Source organism: Centroberyx gerrardi, chromosome 24, assembly GCF_048128805.1.
Source record: "Centroberyx gerrardi isolate f3 chromosome 24, fCenGer3.hap1.cur.20231027, whole genome shotgun sequence".
NCBI classification, from domain to species: domain Eukaryota; kingdom Metazoa; phylum Chordata; class Actinopteri; order Beryciformes; family Berycidae; genus Centroberyx; species Centroberyx gerrardi.
In genome coordinates, this window is record NC_136020.1 from 20108212 (window position 1) to 20127567 (window position 19356).

General features: G+C 41.2%; 2 protein-coding genes across 2 annotated transcripts; one reads left to right on the plus strand and one right to left on the minus strand.

Moving 5' to 3' along the window:
• The first annotated feature begins 1401 nt into the window (after nucleotides 1-1401).
• Nucleotides 1402-8181, plus strand: glipr1a (GLI pathogenesis-related 1a). The gene is made up of 7 exons (XM_071920035.2): nucleotides 1402-1525; nucleotides 3259-3532; nucleotides 4425-4673; nucleotides 5434-5546; nucleotides 6556-6638; nucleotides 7107-7133; nucleotides 7973-8181. Exons 2-7 carry the CDS (start codon nucleotides 3362-3364, stop codon nucleotides 8125-8127), a joined length of 798 nt encoding a protein of 265 aa, XP_071776136.2. The 5' UTR covers nucleotides 1402-1525; nucleotides 3259-3361; the 3' UTR covers nucleotides 8128-8181.
• A 283-nt stretch (nucleotides 8182-8464) lies between these two features.
• krr1 (KRR1 small subunit processome component homolog) lies at nucleotides 8465-18964 on the minus strand. Its single transcript, XM_071920050.2, has 10 exons — nucleotides 18882-18964; nucleotides 17547-17722; nucleotides 16388-16522; nucleotides 16073-16198; nucleotides 14649-14732; nucleotides 13421-13477; nucleotides 11942-12112; nucleotides 10943-11020; nucleotides 10185-10281; nucleotides 8465-9113 (listed from the first exon to the last, which is right to left on the minus strand). Exons 1-10 carry the CDS (start codon nucleotides 18955-18957, stop codon nucleotides 8965-8967), a joined length of 1149 nt encoding a protein of 382 aa, XP_071776151.1. The 5' UTR covers nucleotides 18958-18964; the 3' UTR covers nucleotides 8465-8964.
• Between the last annotated feature and the right edge of the window lie 392 nt (nucleotides 18965-19356).

The window sequence follows — 19356 nt, forward strand, 5'->3', positions numbered from 1 at the left end:
ATGTAAAGTGAGGGTTCATTCTGCAGGGCTGCAACTAACGATTATTTTCATTATCAATTAATCTGTTGATTTTTTTTTTTTCAATTGATTAATCATTTCATCTATAAAATATAAAAAAATAATGACAAATGCCCATCACCAGTTCCTAGAGCCCAAAGTGATTCTTCAAATGTCTTACTTAAAAAAAAACAAGTACTCATTTTATAATGATATGAAACAGAGAAAAGCAGCAAATCTTGGCATTAGTGAAGCTGTAACCAGCAAATGTTTGGTGTTTTTACTGATAAATGACTGAAACAATGAATCAGACATCAAAATTATACTCTATTCTCTGTTGATCTAATCAATTACTTGACTAATCGTTTCAGCATAGTTCATTCCCAGATGAGATATCCGCTAATTGACAAGATTAATGATAAAACTGTCATCTTTTAGTAGAAAACTTTGATTTGATTGATTGCTGTCATAGAAAAACAAATAATGATTGAGTTCTCCTGAAGAAACTCTTCTATCAGCTATTCTTATCCTAATAGAAGCAAAGTGGCAAATAGATCATTTTAAAGTTTTTATTGAATGTACCAAATGCACACGAAAGGTTGGTAAAGGTGTTGCTGTTAAGTGCTGCTAACGCCCGTTCTCCAAATCCATCAGGAACTTCTTCAGGATCTCTTGAGCTTGTTCGTTGAGCTCATTGCATGTTGGCGGCACTTCTGTTTCCTGTTCTCCATATATCTTCCTCTGCAGCCTTGATATGCTTGATTGTATCTTAGACATTTTCAGAGCTTCCGTTTGCTCTTCTTTTCTCTTTTTTCCTTTGCTTTCTTCTCAGCATACTGGATCTCCCGGCGCCGCTGCACGCCTTCCCTCTCCAAGCTTTCTGAAGGCTTCTCTGTGGACCTTTGTGAGATGTTTGTCACGGTTTATTTCACTGCGAACAGCTGCTTGTGTCCTAATGTCCTCACACTCACTGTCAGGTTGGTACCTGCAAAGCACGTGCCTCTCTTGTTGGTGGCATGTACACCTGAGGTCACCAAACTCCTCCAATGCATTATGCTCACGTTCAGGGACGCTGGAAGGAGGGGTGCTGAGGGGGCTGCAGCACCCCCTAGTGGCGGCGGGCTGTACCTGCAAGGCTAAAAAGTTTACTAAACAAATCCATAAAAAACTTTTATTTTTTGAGAGTGGCATTTTAGCGTAAGCAGTGTTTAAAACATGGTTGTTCGTTAAATGGTTGAAATCCGCCCTTTGTTATTTTTTTGACCCCTGTCACTCCAGCAGCCCTGAGGAGGAGAGATCAGAGCAGCAGCAGCTAGCTAACATCAGTGCTAACATCAATGCTAACGTCAATGCTAACGTATCCCCCCCCCTCCCCCCCCCCCCCCCCCCCTCCCCTCCCCTCCCCCCCCGCTCCCCTCCGGACGGTCCCATGGCAGCTAACGGGCAAAATCCCTTTCCAGCCAAAAGGAGTTTACATTCCCAGCCAGGCGCTTTGGAAACGAATACTTTACCCGATCCTTCAAGTCAGGTTGGTTTTCCCGATGGACATGGCTTCACTAACGTTACATAAGGGAATAATGATAAAGCTGTATGCTGTGTGTGTGTGTGTGTGTGTGTGTGTGTGTGTGTGTGTGTGTGTGTGTGAGTGAGAAAGAAAGGGAGAGAGAGCGAGAGTGAGAGGTTTTGGAGTGCGGTCTTCAATGAAAGCCTGTTAAGAGTTACTTGTTAATGTTTTCGGTTGCTGTGTGTGTGTGTGTGTGTGTGTGTGTGTGTGTGTGTTATAAAGTTCAAGTGCCTTGTTCTATTGCTAGCCGTATAGCGTGGCTGTGGCTCACTCAATAATAAATCGTCTTCTGATTAGGAATAAACCTGCGAACTGAATCTGGTGCTGTGCTGCTTTGACATACAGCATGTTGGTGTTCCGGTTTGCTGTCTGTTGTAGCATAAAATGTTCTAAAACTGGTGTAAAATGTTGGCCATTCAAATTAATACAAAAATCACGAATGTTGCGCAGCATTTAATATGACGTCATTATATAGACTTTCTCTCAGCACCCCCCCCCCCCCCCCCCCAACAACTCTGACTGACTCTCCCTGCGCACGTTCACCTTCCCAGTGGAGGACTTTTGGCTGCATTTTGTGTCAGGAAGAGAGGATGCTCTTCACATGGAGGGTTGTTTGGGGACTCATGTGCCTTGAGATAGTCTAGTTTCAGAACGTCCAGGTCTTTGGGGAAAACATTATGGGCTGCTTCCTGCTTCCTGGTGTGAACCTGGATCCCTGTGCTCCAGTTCTGGGCGGCAGCGCTGTAACATTGCAGCTCCCTCTGAGCAGGTTTACTGATTGAGGAGCTTCATCCTCAGGCAGCCCAGTCTCCTTCCTGCCCTGCTGTGGTTTTTTCTATCTGAAACCACTTCAGGCCGTTCCAGATCCCAGTGCACTGGGATCTGGAACGGCCTAAAGTGGTTTCAGACAGATAACTGGATCCACATGTGACACAGTAAAAACTCGGAAAACAAGGGTGACAATTTGACATTTGAATTGAAGTCATGCATTGTATTGTTGATAGAAATCCAGTCATTACCACCAAACAGCCACTAGATGGTGCTGTAAGGTTTCACATTAGACTTCCAGTGTGGGACTGCTCAGTTTGTGTTTCTGCATGAACAACAAGATCATACAGACACTTCATCAGGTTTCGATATCAGACTCTAAATGACAGCACAATATGGTAGAAAACAGATTATTACAAGACAATTAATGGGCTAACCTTTTTCCAGTTAACGTCTTAAATCTCACATTATTGGATTGTATTACATGAACACGAAGGCTGAAACATTCCATTTTCAAAGATCTAATAACTGAACTGACAATCTAATAAGTCAAAATTCAATATATAACTGTCACCCATTCACACATTTGGCTGGTGTGAAAACGAGTTTTTGGTTCAAAACGTTCCTGTTAATGTAATAAAACCCAATAATGTCATAATTATATTAATAGGAAAAACAGTTAAAATATTGTAGGCAAACTTATTTACATTAAGTGGAAATTATAATAAAGATTAAGGCCATGGTCATGAATGAATCCAATAAAGAATATTTACATTTTCTATTTACACTTTCACCAGAGTTCCTTCTTTGCCATTCAAGTGAATTTAAGCACCTTAGGGTGAAGACGGTGACTGCCGCTGCTTGCTTAATCTAAAAAACAGAATTAACGTGTGTTCACCCCTACATCCTCTTCCTCTTCATGCTTTCAGTTCCTCTGCAGTTTGTGACACACTGCTGTGACAGAGACGGGACAGAAGTCGGCGCGGGACGTTTGGCAGCTCCCGCACAACATTTCGCCTCCTCCTGTGAAGCATGGAGTCCGCCCTGCAGCGGGTGCTGTGGGCAGGAATCATCCTGGGCTCCTCGGTGTCTTCAGTCTCACTGCCGGGCATCACTGATGGGAACTTCATTGAGGAGTGTGTGCAGGCACACAACAGGGCGCGCTCTTCTGTCATGCCTCCTGCGAGCAACATGCTGTACATGGTAGGCAGGACATGAGAACATATCAGCTCTGACTGGCATACGTGTTGGTTTCTAACTGTCAGATACAACGCTCAGGTAAACACACCAGATAACAGGAGGTGCTGGTCATGGCACAAGTTCCATTGTAGATTAAGAAGAACAGATTGAAAAGATTAAGAAGAACAGTTGAGTTGTTCTTAATCTGCAATGGTTTTTAACTATCATTCAAAATGCACAAGTGACAGGTTTGCAGTGGTAAAATACCCTCAGCAACAATATAAAGTGTGTTTTAAAGGAGACTGTCAAGTTACCCTGGACCAGTGGTGCACAGAGTACTAGACTGTCCTGCTCAAGTAGAGGTACTGCTACTTTGCTGATATTTTACTTCAGTAGAAGTAAAAGTACCGGTGTAACAATCTACTTCAGTAAAAGTCTCATTGAAAATGAACTCAGAGTAAAAGTTACTGAGTTACTTTTTAGAAGAGAGAACGTTGTTAGCTGTGATCTTTTCCATGTGATTCTAAAAAAGACGATTCTTTAATTGGAAAAATTTGGAAATTACAAAATAAAGCGCACAAACAAAAGTAAAGTCAGATTCCTCTTCTCACTGTGAATGGATCCACAGTTTGTCAGTTTACGACTGTCCAAAATCTGTTCTCTGTAATGGATGGGATTTAAAAATGTTGTACAATACTTCAGTAAAAATGTACTCAAGTAAAGTAAAATTAGTACAAGTACACAAGTAAAGCTACTCAGTTACAGTAATGTGAGTAAATATCATGAGTTACTTCCATTCTTGCGCTGGATCAATGTTCAAGGGGAAAAAACCAATTAACTGAATTTAAAAAAAAAATGATAAAGGACAGTTTCTTGATTCTGATGTTTCTCTTTTCGTCTCTGTCTGTTCCTCCAGACGTGGGACGAGGGTTTGGCCGTTACCGCGAGGGCGTGGGCGAGGAACTGCGTCTTCCAACACAACATCCACCTGGAGGACGTGCGGCGGATGCATCCCGTCTTCCCCTCGGTGGGAGAGAACATATGGACGGCCTACCCGCCGTCGCAGTTCACTGTGCAGGCCGCCATGACCTCCTGGGTCGGTGAAAAGAAAGACTACGACTACAGCAGCAACAGGTGCACTGGCATCTGCGGCCACTATACACAGGTGTGTGTGTGTGTGTGTGTGTGTGTGTGTGTGTGCGCATATGGTGGTAAATCGTGCATTTACTTTGTGTGTTCTGTGTGTTCATTCCAGAGGTGGTAGAAAGTACACAAAATCCTTACTCAAGTAAAAGAGCAAATACTCATCTAAAAATACACCATTTCAAATCCTTTACTCAAGTCAAAGTATAAAAGTACATGGGCTTAAATTTACTTGAAGTATAAAAGTAAAAGTAGTCTCATTTCTAACGTTCTAAACGGGTTCTCTCGTCGTTCCTCTGGATCCCAGATGAGAAAGAGTCTGCAGCTCAGATCACAAACGTTAATTCTCTGCTCTCTTGTTGCTTCTCTCTTCTTCCTGTTCTTGTCTCTCTATCTCTTTCTCTCCTTTTTGGTGTCACTTTGCTGAACAAGCAGCCAATCACATTTGGGCTCTTGATCAGCTGCTTCCTGGATGGAAGCTGCTGTAAATAAATCTGGTTGATTTCCTGAGAGTAACGTGTCTGTTTTGAAAATGAGCAGAAAGTATAGATTTTTCTATACTTTAGTCGAAAGTCTGAAGTCTTAAAACTGGAGCTAAGTACAGATACTTGAAAATCTTAAGTACAGTAAAGTATTTTTTACTTGGTTACTTCATTTCCCATCTTCATGGTGAAATCTCTCAGTCTTAGAGAGAGGCGGGCCGGTGAAAAGGGGAAACCGATCGTTGACTCCGTGTTTGGTCTTCATTACACAATCAAGCGCTCCTGTCTCTTGGTCTCCAGGTTGTGTGGGCGAGCAGCTACAAGGTCGGCTGTGCGGTCCAGCTCTGCCCAAACGGAGTCAAAGAGTTTGCTGATAAAGAGGGCGTCCTTTTTGTATGCAACTATGCCACAGGGTGAGTTGAAGATGTCTATAAATATCCCAACAACAACGGACGGTCTTAATATTTTATGCACATGTGTAAAAAGGGTTTGTGACTTAGAAAACTGTGTTGATGATATGGAAAAGTAAAGGTTTCAGGAAAAAGAGGAGTCTGGTATCGGGAGTGGCACAAATCACACACAACAGAATACACAGTGACAAAATATGCAAAATGTACAAGAATTTAAAAGAAACAGGACAAGTCTAGTTCCTCATTGGAGCCTTTAGGTGAAACAGTTATTTATATTTTAGGAGTTTATCTGATGCTGTTATCCAGAGCGACTTCAAATGAGCGCAGCAGTAGAATAAGCTGCTTTTCCCAGATCTCCAAAACTGCAAGCAGCCGACAGTAAAGCCTGTGAGGGTCGGAGACACGTGGATGTAAGAAAAACCTGTTCCAGCGACCCGAGAAAGATCCTGTAGGAGAAGAGAAGAGAAGAGGCAGGAGAGGAAAAATGAGCTGAGGAGAGAGAAGTGGGAAAAACTTCTGATCTTCTACTACACAGCCTTTTCTACAAAGACACACTCTCTGAAGTTGCACAGTTTATTGATTAGTTCTCTCTCTTCCAGTCTCTTGTTCTTTCTTTGATGCACACACACAATTATTGCTTCAATCCCCATTTAAACCAGTAGTAACTCTCAGCTCAGTGACCATGATACGCAAATTTTGCCTGTTTTTTTGACTAATTTCATGCTTTTTTCACATATTTTGGTTGTTGCTTATTTAATTTGTATTTATTTGGTTATTATGCGTTTGCTCTCATACACATATTTTTATTATACTGTTATGATGTTGTGATGTGTCCTAACTGCATCATTATCATTAGTCTATTAGTTAGGTTAAGTCCTCCTTTTAAACCCCATCTGACCTCTCCTGCACAATAACTATCTCTTTTTCTTCTCATTTATACCAATTTTTATGTGAAAATGAATGAACAAAATGAGAGAGTGCTCCGTAACTTAGTTGGTGTTTGTTTCCTCAGTGGTAATGTGAACGGACGGCGCCCATATGAGACAGGAATGTACTGCAGCGGATGTGAAGGTGAATGCAGGGACAACCTCTGCCGTGAGTATTCAGCCAACTTTGTGTGATTAAAACACCTCAAGTCCTAAAATCACATCTAAAAATCTGTCTCTTATCTTAAAATCTAACAGGCTTGTAGTTTGAATTATGGAAAAGATTGTGACATTTCTCATGTGATGTCAGGCTTCTGCTCGTCAGATGATTATAGAGATTTGTAAATCACTCTGTTCATATTTTTGCCTAATCTAACCCAGACCACGTAGTATTTCTCAGCTTTTTGTCACCTCTGGGAATGTCACAGCCTCATCATTTCATGTTGGAGATTTGGGAAGGGCGGAAAGTCCAGATTTATACTGTCAAGTTAAGAAAGCAGAGACTGAGAGGCTGGGAGGGAACAAGCCATGTTACAAACCCTGTAAGATACATGTGGAACCTTTTTCTGTCTGCTGAAGAAACATAACCACCTCATGTCTCCTTTAATCCATTTCAATGTGTTGGATCTCCTTGCAGGCAGCCAAGAGCGAGACGCCCAGAAAAGTAAGTGTGATGGTGCTGAAGCCACGTTGTTTCCTTAAAATCTGGTTGGTGAAATAAAATAAAAATGGTACCGAGCAGCTTCCAGGTGTGAAGCAGGGTGTTGCTGAAAAACAGCATGATGTTTATGTAAAAAATACAGCTGTCTTATCTGTCCAAATGACAAAGTGGGACTGCAAAGTGGGGGAATTTTTCCACAACAGAGTACAAGCTGCAAAGTGAGTTTTTGTAAGAAATCTCAACACATAGGGATGGGACGATATGCTAATCTCACGATACGATTTGATACAACCACGATACGATGTAATAAATAAAAGTTATGTGCAGAATTCGGTTTATTTCTGAGCCACAAATCTTTCTAGCGATGACATTGGCTGCTAGAATGTAAACAACAATTTAAAAATGTCGTTACAAAGTGACAATAATATCATTTGGATGGAGAGCTTGTGAAATTGTGATGGTCAAGCGTCTCATTTGTGATTACTACAGCAGAACAACATGGAGCTGATATCACCATTCATTTTTCTACCCCACGATACTTTTTATCCCATTTTTGTATTGCAATATATTGAATTTCAATATATTTATATTGTCCCATCCCTAACTGGCATTGATCAACAACCCTATCTACGCCCCACAGATACATTGTTATACCTTTAAATGCGAGATGTTTGTCTAGATTGTGTGAATATTATTTTGTGTTTTCCTCTATTGATGTAATTCAAAGGAAAACAACGTCCAAAAATAGGATGCAGGCAATTTGAACCCAAATGTATGAAACAAAATCAGTGATAATATGCTAGTAGGAAGCTGTCCGGTCTGACTGTCCCGTCTGTCTTTAGGGTACAGCTGGACCCCAGACTGGGACCCGGCCCTGGCTACCTGCGGTCCGTCCTGTGTGGCCGTCCTGGCCGTCCGGCCCTTGGCTCTAATCTGCACCTTCATCGCTGCGTACGGAGTCCACCACTTTTACCCCAACGTCTTCTGCTACGAGTAGACCGACAAACACGGACACTGCTTCAGAAGCTGCTGACTGAGTGATGAGATGAGATGACATGAGATGTGATGTGGATGCAGGTTTAAAAAGACAGAGTTCAATCTTTTTATTCTTTGTGCACAACAGATCTGTACATAAAACTGTCCAAAAGTAAATTAAAAATCACTGTCCTACAAAGTAAAAGGCAGCAACTGTCTGCTGTAAAACTGCAAAAAAAAAGCCTCTTAAGTTTTTTTTCCCCACTACCCAGACAAATGACTCATGGAAAACTCTGAAAATGTGATTTGTTGACTTATAAAAAAAGTATATCTTCTTATCATCCTCTGACTAACAAAGGGCAAAAATCTAATTTCTGACCAACATCAGAGCGACTGCCTTGTTAATTTGTAGGCCAGAACTGATCCTGGATCTGATCTGCCTGCTCCCGAACAAACGTCTCAGTCTTCAAAAAGGAGAAATATATATTTTGCAAGTAATATAAATACTGACTGTAGAAAACCTTGACAAAAGCATCAACAAATGGGGGAAAGGAGAGGAATAATAAGTGTTACATCACTCATCGGCAGCCTGTTTGTTCATCTCTATAGAAGCAATATTGAATACAATTCAGAATTGGCCTCCAGATACAGGATGATTATGTAGGACAATATGAGCAGGCGATCCCTCCCAGCAGGTGATGTAATTCAGTATCGTTTTCCGACGTGTCACAATAGAATGGAACTGTCTTGATCAAAGCACATCGTCCCAAAGTCGGACGTCCCGTGCCTCTGCAGTCTTTATTCTGTCCGATGGATACCGCGTAACGGTACAGTGGTGTTATCAGTCTGTAGTTTATTATTATCCTTTGTTTTTCTTCTTCTTCTTCTTGTCGGCGGCGCTGCTGCTGGGCGGAGCCGGGCTCACAGGCGGAGCGCCCAGCTTCTTGGTTTTGGCTCTCTTCACTTTATCCTTGATGGCTTCGATGTCCAGCTTGCCTTCCGAAGGAGCTGCGAACAGAGAGGAGAGGAGGAGGTCGACAAAGAGGAAATGTACATCTATGAATTAGAGCCTTTGGATGGGGTTTTATTCATCAGACATTTGAGATGGGTAAAGTGAAGTGAAGGGAGAGGAAACGGGAAGTCATGAGTAGGCTTGGGCCGACCGCGATATTTCGTGAATATTGCAATATTTTCCTCAGTATCAAGTATTGCACCGCCCCCCCATCCCACACCCGGCCGCAGCACTGTGTCTTACTTAGATCACAATTGTGCAAAGTTTTAAACCCATATTCTACTAGTGGTAGGATAGAAAATTAAAAAAAAAGTGAAAAATGTCATTTTATTTCAAGTAGGTTCCCTTTTCTACAACCAGCCCATTTTCCTTGATTTTTCCCCCCCATTTTTTTTCCTCCAGTGCTTGAAAAGTAAGATCAAATTTCTAACCCTAACCCTAAAAATGTGATGTTTTTTATTTATTTTTTCATTTAATCAGGCAGGTCAATTAAGAACAAATTCTTATTTACAATGACGGCCTGGCAAGAGGACAGAAGGACCTTGAAGGGTAAGGGGAAAGGGGGACAACAAAAAAAAGTAATAAAAGAAAGGCAAAATAAACTAAACTAAAAATTAGATGTAATTTAGAAGAAATAAAATAACATACCGACCCCCCTTTATATCGCAATATTTTGGCGGGACAGTATTGTGATATTACATTTTGGGTATGTTGCGTCGCCTCATCTAGAAAAACTTCTTCCTCTGTGACTCTAGTTTCATCAAAACTGGCCTCGCCGTTGTTAATCCTAAACAGCTAAGAGTCCAACTCCACTGTTTCAACCCTAAAACTGAAACGCTCTATTGTCTTTAATCATGAGGGGTGAAGAAAAGAGGAAAGTTCTTCTCTGCTGTTTTTCACCCCGACTTCCCAATCCGCTCTTCCTCTCAACTGGGGAACAAAAGCAAAGAGGGGAATCTGACGCCAACAAGCCAACGATGTTAGATGTGTTATTACAAAGCACAGAATATCGTCTGTCGGACCGATCTGGTTTGTTCTCAGGAGAAAGTGCTTGACTTTATTTCTACCTTTATTGGTCTTCTTCATTAAAGGCTTCTCCTTAGGTGGAATGAAAGCTTTATTCCGCTCCTCCTGCTTCTTGGTCAGCGCCTCTGCTTGTTTGACCTGAGAAAAAAAAAAAAGAACAGTGATAGTCAAACAACTTGTGCTATTCAGGGTGAGCCTCCATGTACCAAGGTATCTGCAGGTTTCAGACAGCCAGGTTTCAGTCTTTAAGCCCTTTTTAATGCCACCTGGAACTGAATTTAAGATCAACTTCCACCGGCCTATTTCTGATTGAACAAAGCTAATCGAAGCTCTGAAACTATAAATGAGCAGTAGAAGAAGAAGGACACCGGGAAGTTAATTGTTACGGGACATGAAGCCCAAATGTGTTCAAGTAAAGCAGATAGAATAAAAAACATGTTGCATATTCAAAACCCTCTTCTGTATTAATCCAAGAGAGGAAATGCAGAGCAAAGAAACCTGTCAGTACAGGGTGAAAAAAATAAAATCTATCATAAGACGTTTAAATACTTTTTAAGGCCTTGAATTCAGATGATTTAAGACTTTTCCAGGCTTTTTAAAGACCCTGTATACAGAAACCTGGTTTGGATCTTAGAGGAACAGCATGTCACCTCCCATCACAGATGTTTTTTGGGTCTAAATGGCTCTAGATGCGAGCTCCTGGCCTGAAGACAGACTGCACTTTATTGCTATAAATCACACATGCAAACAGGCACTGCAGCGTACTGTGTTGCATTGTGGGTAAATGAAGCGTGCTCACCTTGATCTCTTCCATCTTCTTCCTCTTTTTCACGCTCTCTCGAAGGAAGAACTCTCCTGTGGCCAGCTCCTTGTCAGTCTGCATAATAAAGTACAGCACAAGTTGTTAAATCATTACAGTAATAAGATTTAAAAACTCTTCATTTCCACAAGACAAAGATCTGTTTTGATCTTGTGATTCTGCCAGGCCAAACACAACAGACGCTTCACTCACTGTTGTGAAAATGTAACTTTAAAATTACAAATCTCAACATCTAAACTGAAAAAACCTAAAATTTTAATCTCCCATAATCCATCTTTGTATGCAAATGACGGTCGATGACATCACACGGCAGGAGAACTTTCCTCATCTATTAGTTTACACGGACTGCTGTAATATTGTGATGAATATAGCGCTAAATAATTTTATAATCATAAGGAAATACACACTGCAGTATTTTATAATAAAGCACATTGTTGTATTCATAGTATTCCCATGATCAGAGGTGGAAAGTCTTATACTTTATACAAACTTTATACTTTTACTATACATTCAAATATTGTACTTTTTATACTCAAGTTCATTTTACTGCTAACACTCCTATACTTTTTCCTTAAGTAAACTTTTGAATGCAGGACTTTTACTTCTAATGGAGTATTTTTCCATTATGGAATTGCTACTTTTACTCAAGTAAAGGATTTGAGTACTTTTTCCACCACTGCCCATGATGTCACACATTTCCTACCAATATGGCGCCTTACAATACACACAGCTCATTGGCTGTGGCTGTCATTTGATTATAATCACCTGTTAATTCATTACAATCGCCTGTTATTTTCCTGCCAAGGCGGCCGGTGGTGATGGAACCAGAATACTAATATTCAAATAAAATGATAATTAACTTTATATGTTATCACTACAAAACACCACAGGACTATACAGAAGTTCTGCTTGTTACTTAAAAAGGCCAAACTCCTGAGAACCTGGAAACAGACTGAGCAGCTGTCTGACTCCACTGACCTTGCTCTCCGGCTGCTGCGGAGGGAACGGCGTGTACTCCTTCTTCACGCTCTTCTTCTTGGGTTCCTTGCGCTTGGCCAGGTTCTTGTGGCGGAAGTTGGGCAGGAAGCGTTCCCAGCTCTGCAGCCGCAGGTCGGGGTCTTTGGCCAGCTCCCGCTTGATCATCAGCGTCTGGCGGGTCCCAGGGTCAGACAGTTTGGAATGGATGATGGATGAGAATTTGGAAATAATGATAATGTGATACTTTGGCTGTGAATGTATAGTGCAGTGTGTTTTTGTTCAGTCTGCTGTCATGCAGCACGCCTCGTCTGCACTAAATATGACAGTGTTGTCTTCAACTGAAATCTCAATACTGCTCGATTACTACTTTAACCGTTGCAAAATAATAAAAGATTAATACTAATGATATTTAATTTTATAAAGATTTGATACTTTGACCAAATGTGTTCTGCAAGCTGAAATTTGATTTCTGTCACTGTAAATTGAATCCAGCTTTTTGCATTTTAATGCGTTTTGAAAACCAAGCCCTAACAAATACAGGTTCTGTATATAAGAGGCTGGTTCAAGGGACACGCTAATATTTCCAGTTTTAGATTCATTTTTCTCCAAGCGTCAAAGTTGAAACCACAGTGTGAGCAGTGCTTGGTGAGGAGAAACAACAGACCAAACCTCCACATATCAAGGTGTCTCTTTAAATAAACTCTTTCAGCAGAACTATTCAGCTTGTTTTGGTTTCACGCCCTCAGCTCCAGGTTGCGCCGACCTCGGCACACAAGCCCAGAGAGATCTGTTTCAGTCAGGAGATCCAGAACAAGGATGGAAATCATCTTCATCGGGCGAGACTGCAGCCTGACGAGGCGTTTAAAGCCGTCAGCGCCCAGCCGAGTATCTGCCAATCACTCTTAGGGTTAATTCATATAGTTAGGCAAAGAAAAGTATACTAAACTGACTCTGAAATTCTTGTTCCTGTTGTCTAAATTTTCTGCCAACAGTTCTACGTGGCAAAACCCCACCCACCTGGTATGCCAAGTGGTTTAAAACAAACGAAAAAAAGATAATGGTGGCAAATACAGTTCGAGGCGGGTCTCCTCCCTGCGGTCAAGTCTAAACCGGTCTGCTGTTGACACATTTTTTTTTTCTGTCTTTTTTTTTTTTGGGTGAGTTGGTGACACATAAAACCACATCCTGTCTTTTCACACTTCCTCTCTGCTGGTGACAGATGTGACCTGGCACAAATCTATTTTTTTTTTTTTTCATATCAATGTAAGCTTGCATTTTTTATATTAATGTACATTAATGTAATTTAATGTTTATCATGTAACGTGTTATGTACAGTATGTCAGGTGTGGAGCCCAGGAAGATTAGCTGGTTGCCATGGCATCAGCTAATGGGGATCCTTTAAATAAACAAATAAACAAATATTCAACACTCAGATCCCAACAAGCCGGGCTTCTCCTGTCAGGTTCAGTCTGAGCGTACCTTGATGTTGTAGATGGGGTGGATGTTCTTCATGGTGTCCATCACCACTTTACGCACCTGAATAACAGACGGGCGGATTTTAGAAACAACCACATTCCTCTACATTTATTGTACTTGGTCAATAACGTTATTCTGATTTGATTCTGATTAGTACTAATTAAATATTAGAACATAACCCCCCTAAATAATCTATGTAGCGTATTCAGTTATGATAAAACATAATAAGAAGTTGGGAATATTCTCAATTCATTTAAGTTTTATCTTACAATGTTTTATCTTCTGCCCATTTGTAATAACTGTATAATGGTTCTGCATGAAAAAAAAGAAGTCATGCTGGCATTAAAAACACTTTGATTTTGAGTCTTAAAGCCCCAGAAGCAGATGTTTTTTGGAAGTGTCTTTAAAGATTTCTCAATATTCTCTATTGCTTCACAGAAAAATGTCTCCATCCATTTGTAGGCAGAATAGAGGAGAATCTTAAACTTTTTTCCAGCCCAAATTCCCAAACACAACAAAACAACTCATTTGATATCCTACCTATTTTTCCTTTCACTTTTTCCCCTTCATCACAGTACGTTCTACTGCTGTTATTTTGCACACCCTCCATATATGCTGTAATTAATATATTTTCTAAGCTTTTCTTTTCTTTCTACTTACTATTCTTGCAGAATGCTTTATTCTTAATTCTACTCTGTTTATCTCTACTGTGTCCTGTTACTATTTGCTGCTGCAACGACCCAATCTCCCAGCAGGGATCATTAAAGTTTCATCTCATTTCTCTCTCAGCTCAACAAGATCTTAATTAGACCTGAGGGGAATCAGTCTCACACATCATTCCCGTTTTTGTTTGGAACAGAATAAGAAGAAGAAGAAGAAGAACTGGGTAGTCAGCATGAGCAGCGATAGCCACCATGGCTGAACAGACAGAGAAAAGAGAAACTCAAACTGCATCAACAGAAAATCCAAGCTCCGCCCACAAATTGTTTGATTGACAGGTGATCTGTGGGAAGTGCAGTGCAGAAACACCACAGTGAGGAGCGCTTAGTGACAAAAATAGAGACCAAATCGAATAAGAGGATCTCACAGATTACAGAAAAAATGTTGAAGAAAAAAAGCAAAGTGATTTTTGTTTACACTGGTGCTTGTGAAGCTGTATGCCTTCTGATTTGCCCCTCCCTCCCTCCCTCCCTGACTAATCCCTGCAGTACAGAAGTCATGAGGCTCTTACCTCCTTCAGGCCGTTGTGCGGCCCGAGCGCTGACACGGTGTTTCCCTGCACCATAACGTAGCAGCTGGTCAGCAACTCCAACGCCTGGAGAGAAGAGAGGGGAGAGAAAAGAGAAGCTTTTTGACTCACAGCTTGAATATAATCAATCTTTTCCACAGTGTTGTTGTATTGTTCCAGCTGCCGTCAGTCAGACTTTGCAGCTGAATAGGAGCAACGCCGCCACCTAGTGATGTTCAGCCCGAATTGCAGTATACACACTACAGACAGACTGGTAGGCTTTGTTCACACTGCAGCTACAATTGTCCCAATTCAGATTTTTTTCGCCTTCACATGTGACACAGATCTGACGTTTTCTAAAATCTCTAATAAAAAGCTGCATGGAGTCGCATTTTTTCCAATTCTGATCTGTGGATATGTTGTGGAAAGTCGGATCCCGAGGCACGTGACCTACATGGGACTTACTGACAAACATAATTTGTCAGCATTGCCATGAAAATAAGAACCTGAGAAAATGTTGATCATTCTGGCAACACAGCAGCGTTAGCATGGAGGACAATGAGACACAACAATGAAAAGAAAGACAAATTGCTGACTTGATTTGGGGGCGATGTCTCAATTCAGTAAAAACTCATAATGGCTCATAATTAGGGCTGAATAATTAATCGAAATCGCAATATGGCCTACTGCAATTTTCAAATTGCAGGAGGCGCAATATTTGTTAAAGGTGAAATGTGTGTCAAAATACCATTTTAAATTAAATATTGTCGTGCTGCAGAGATGTCCTGGCCTACACATCATATTCTACAGACTTAAGAAAACATCTTTGTTTGGAACAGATCCCTGCAAAAATCACACCATAATCATTTTAATACGTTTTTCAATGAAAATGAGAATAATGATGTAAAAATTAGCATTCCCTCTAATATCGCAAATCATATCGCAATTGCAATATCAGTCAAAATAATCGCAATTAGATAATTTTTCAAAATCGTTCAGCCCTACTCTTAATGTAACTGAAATGTGTTTGAAACAAGCAGGAGAAGCATAGGCACAAAAACAGATGTGACATGTTTTGTTGTTGTTACTCTGCACGTCTTTTCAACATCATTGTCAGTTCATACAGGAATCGGATATGAGTTACATCCTAGAACAGATATGAACAGTCATTCGCCAAAAGATATGAGCAGCAGCAATTTGGAACCGAGCATGAAGGCCTGCAGTGTGAACCGAGCCTTAATTTCAGAGTCATGGGCTTCAGCTCCATGTTGGGTTTTCATTGTGGCGGTGGAGAAGGTAAACATCAGAGAGAAATGTTGGAAAGGGAAAGTTGTGTGTTCCTGTGTAGCTGAAGATGAAACCACAGCTGTGCAGGACGGTTCAGGTGTGTGTGTGGATGGGACCAAATCCTCCGGTGTGGGACTCACTTTAAGGGTGGAGCCCTTGGGGCCGATCAGCCTCTGTCTCCGCTTCACGAACCGCTCTCTGTTCCTCACCAGGGTCCCGATCTTGATGATGTCACACGCCATGTCATCCTGCAATATCCGCACCGCCTGGAGGCAAAGAACGACAGAGAAGAACCTTAAATCATCAGAAAACAAATCTTTTCTTTTGTTTATTGCTGCTAAAACCCTCAACTGTGACTTTAAGAAGAGTCGGCAGTCCTTTTGTCAGCATTTTCATTCGTAATAAATAAACGTCGATCCCCTCCTGCAGCTTTGACCGAGCCCGCTGATGATCACCTGTTCGAACGGGACGCTCCTGGCCAGCAGCTTGATGAGGTCCCTCGCTCTCACGATGGCGTACGGGTCAAACGTTTTCTTGGTGGTGCAAACCGTGACGCTGCCCTCGATCAGGTCCAGGGAGGCTTTGACGTGCTGTGGGGCGGGACGGAAATCCACGTTACACACATACTCAACTAGGTACTGTTAACGTACCGGCAGCCAGTTCCACACACACACACACACACAGTTTGATGTGTTTTCCAGCCTTATAGCACAGATTTTTTATAGAGTTTCCCACTAAAAGGCAAGTCACGTAAAATCATACATATTTGAGAAGCTAAAAATTATAATTTCATAAAAAATAAAAAAAAAGAGTGTGTGTCGGATTTGGCGAATGGTGTATGGAACTGACAACAGGTACGTGACATTTATACCCATTTATACAGAATACAAACTATGTATTATAGTTTGGGCTGGGCGATAATTCAGTGTTATCATTTATCGTCTTTCAGTGGAATCATATCATATGGTGATGATTTGGTGAGTTTGAGATATCGTGACACAATTCTGCTGTCTGAACTGATGAAAACAAGCTTAATTTTTTTTTTTTTTTTTTAAAGACAAAATGAGGTATGACACATCTTAAAGGAACATTATTTTAAAATGTCAGTTTTGTTGGACATCACACCTAACATCACCATTCAGCTAAATGCAATGAATTTTATTATTTAATTTGTAAGTTTGCATACATGAGACATCGTGATATACAGTAATGTGCAAAAGTCTTAGGCACATGTAAAAAAAAAAATCATAAAGTGAAGACGCTTTCAAAAATAATGAAATAAAAGGTTTCTAAATATTTCTATAAAGAGCAGTCTACTGACACACTAATGCAGAAAACACATAACAAATAAATAAAAAACAACAAAAACAAAAATAAAGATCTAGGGTGCCTAAGACTTTTGCACAGCACTGTACGTATCGATATAAAAAAAAAACTCCTTATGATTATCGTGATATTGATTTCAACCTCATCGCCCAGCCCTAACAGCAGCAGCCATGCACAGTAAGGCTCTTATGCACCGACACCATAACTTTACCAGCCCAGTACACGCTAAACACACACACACACACACACACACACACACCAGTCCCAGGACAGACAGTTGAAACTCACCGCCTCTCCTAAGGCTTTCTGCACCAGCGGCCAGCACTCCTTCAGGTACGCCTCTCTGTATTTGGGGAAGAGCGTGGCGAAGCTGCTCTCCTCCAGCAGGCCGCGGGGGTTGTCCTCCCTGCCGAACGACGGCTCCTTCCACCCGTCAGGCACCGTCAGCAGCTCGCTGTCATCCACTGCAACACACACACACACACACACACACACACACACACACACACACCAGCAGGTCAGGCGTGTGGGATCTGCTTCCCCTACAATGCGTTTCCCTGCCGGTGTGTCCTCATCTTCCTCGGGGTGTTTTGTCGTTTTGCCATTACTCAGGGAAATTATCATGGAGGAAATGTCTTTAATAAATGAGTTATCTAATGTATAGACCAGTGGTTCTCAACGTGGGGTCCGGGGACCACCACGGGTCCGTGAGGGGGTTCCAGGAGGTCCACAGCAAATTGATGAACTGTTAAATTCACCATTGTTTCATTTACAAGAAGTTAACACAATTAGAGAATGTAGAAGAATGACTGTTTTGATCATAGTTTCTCTGTTATCTTTCTACCTACAATACAGAGAGTCATGGGATTCTGGACAAAATCTTATACAACAATAAAAAATATTCTCAAATTTGAGTCAGAGAGAAAAAATCTCATCAAATGGGGGTCTGTGGCCCTAATGTGGACTAAATTAGGAGTCCATGATATGAAAAAGGTTGAGAATCACTGGTATAGCCTGAGACAACCGTGATATATTTCTTGACATCTTTCTTTCTTTTTTATGTCATTTTACTAGACACAGTTTGTCATGCTTTTGCATTTGCTTGCAATTGTTTTAATCCATTTATTTTGTGTAAAGCACTTACAGTTGCATTATAGGTATGAATGGTGTTATAAAATAAAGTTACTGTTATTATTACTACTACTATTATTATTATTATCGGATCATTATGAGGGAACTTGGAACTACTTTCTTTATAATCCCGAATTGTGTTTATAAAACGTTTTTACCTTTTAAAAAGTCAGTGAGATGCACAAAACAAAACACAAAACCTGTAAATATCAACTGAAAACTGAAACTTTCCTCCCTGGTGTGAAATCGAGGAGAAGACAGGCCGCCAAGGGAAACAAACATTTTACGAGAAACACATTTTGCCACAACACCTGCCAACTGTTGACAAGGCAGCTCACGAGCTAATGCTAATTCATGCGTGCTCTGCAGTGCTGCCTGTAGCTAGCAGTGACGACAGTTCAGTTTTAGCCTTTTAGTTCAGCTCAGCTTCAGAATAAACAGACCGCTGGGTGTTAGTTTACTGTTTCTAACCCGACAACATCCAGAATTTACCTTGGTTTTTACTCTTTTTCGATTTCTTCCCAGTTTGTGCTTCACTCACGCCGTCTTCTGTCGTGGAGGACGCCATTGTTGACGACTGGAAACGGAAGTGACGCACCACATTTCTTCTTCTTCTTCGATTTGCAAAGAGGGAAGTCTGCTTCTTCTTCTTCTTCTTCTTGTTGGCATCCAGCTTATTGGTGCATTACCGCCACCTTCTGCTCCGGAGTGTGGACCAGACAATAGACTTACAATCTAAATCCCTTCAAAACACACACACACACACACACACACACACACACACACACACACACACACACACCCTAAACTACATTTTATCCTCCATGCTTTACAACCTAGTCCTACTATAAAATCCCTATCCATGTCAGCCACCCTAGCACCCTATCCCTGCTTATCCATCATATCCTATAAAAAAAACAACCCTGTATCCCTTAAGAAATCTAACAGCACCCTGATCTGTGCTCTC

Coding starts and splice junctions, on each gene's coding strand:
- glipr1a (XM_071920035.2), top strand. CDS start 3,362: ATGGAGTCCGCCCTGCAGCGGGTGCTGTGGGCAGGAATCATCCTGGGC. Junction 3,533..4,424: donor CGAGCAACATGCTGTACATG/GTAGGCAGGACA, acceptor CTGTTCCTCCAG/ACGTGGGACGAGGGTTTGGC. Junction 7,134..7,972: donor AGAGCGAGACGCCCAGAAAA/GTAAGTGTGATG, acceptor GTCTGTCTTTAG/GGTACAGCTGGACCCCAGAC.
- krr1 (XM_071920050.2), bottom strand. CDS start 18,957: ATGGCGTCCTCCACGACAGAAGACGGCGTGAGTGAAGCACAAACTGGG. Junction 10,282..10,942: donor AGAAGATGGAAGAGATCAAG/GTGAGCACGCTT, acceptor TTTTTTTCTCAG/GTCAAACAAGCAGAGGCGCT. Junction 9,114..10,184: donor AATGAAGAAGACCAATAAAG/GTAGAAATAAAG, acceptor CTCTGTTCGCAG/CTCCTTCGGAAGGCAAGCTG.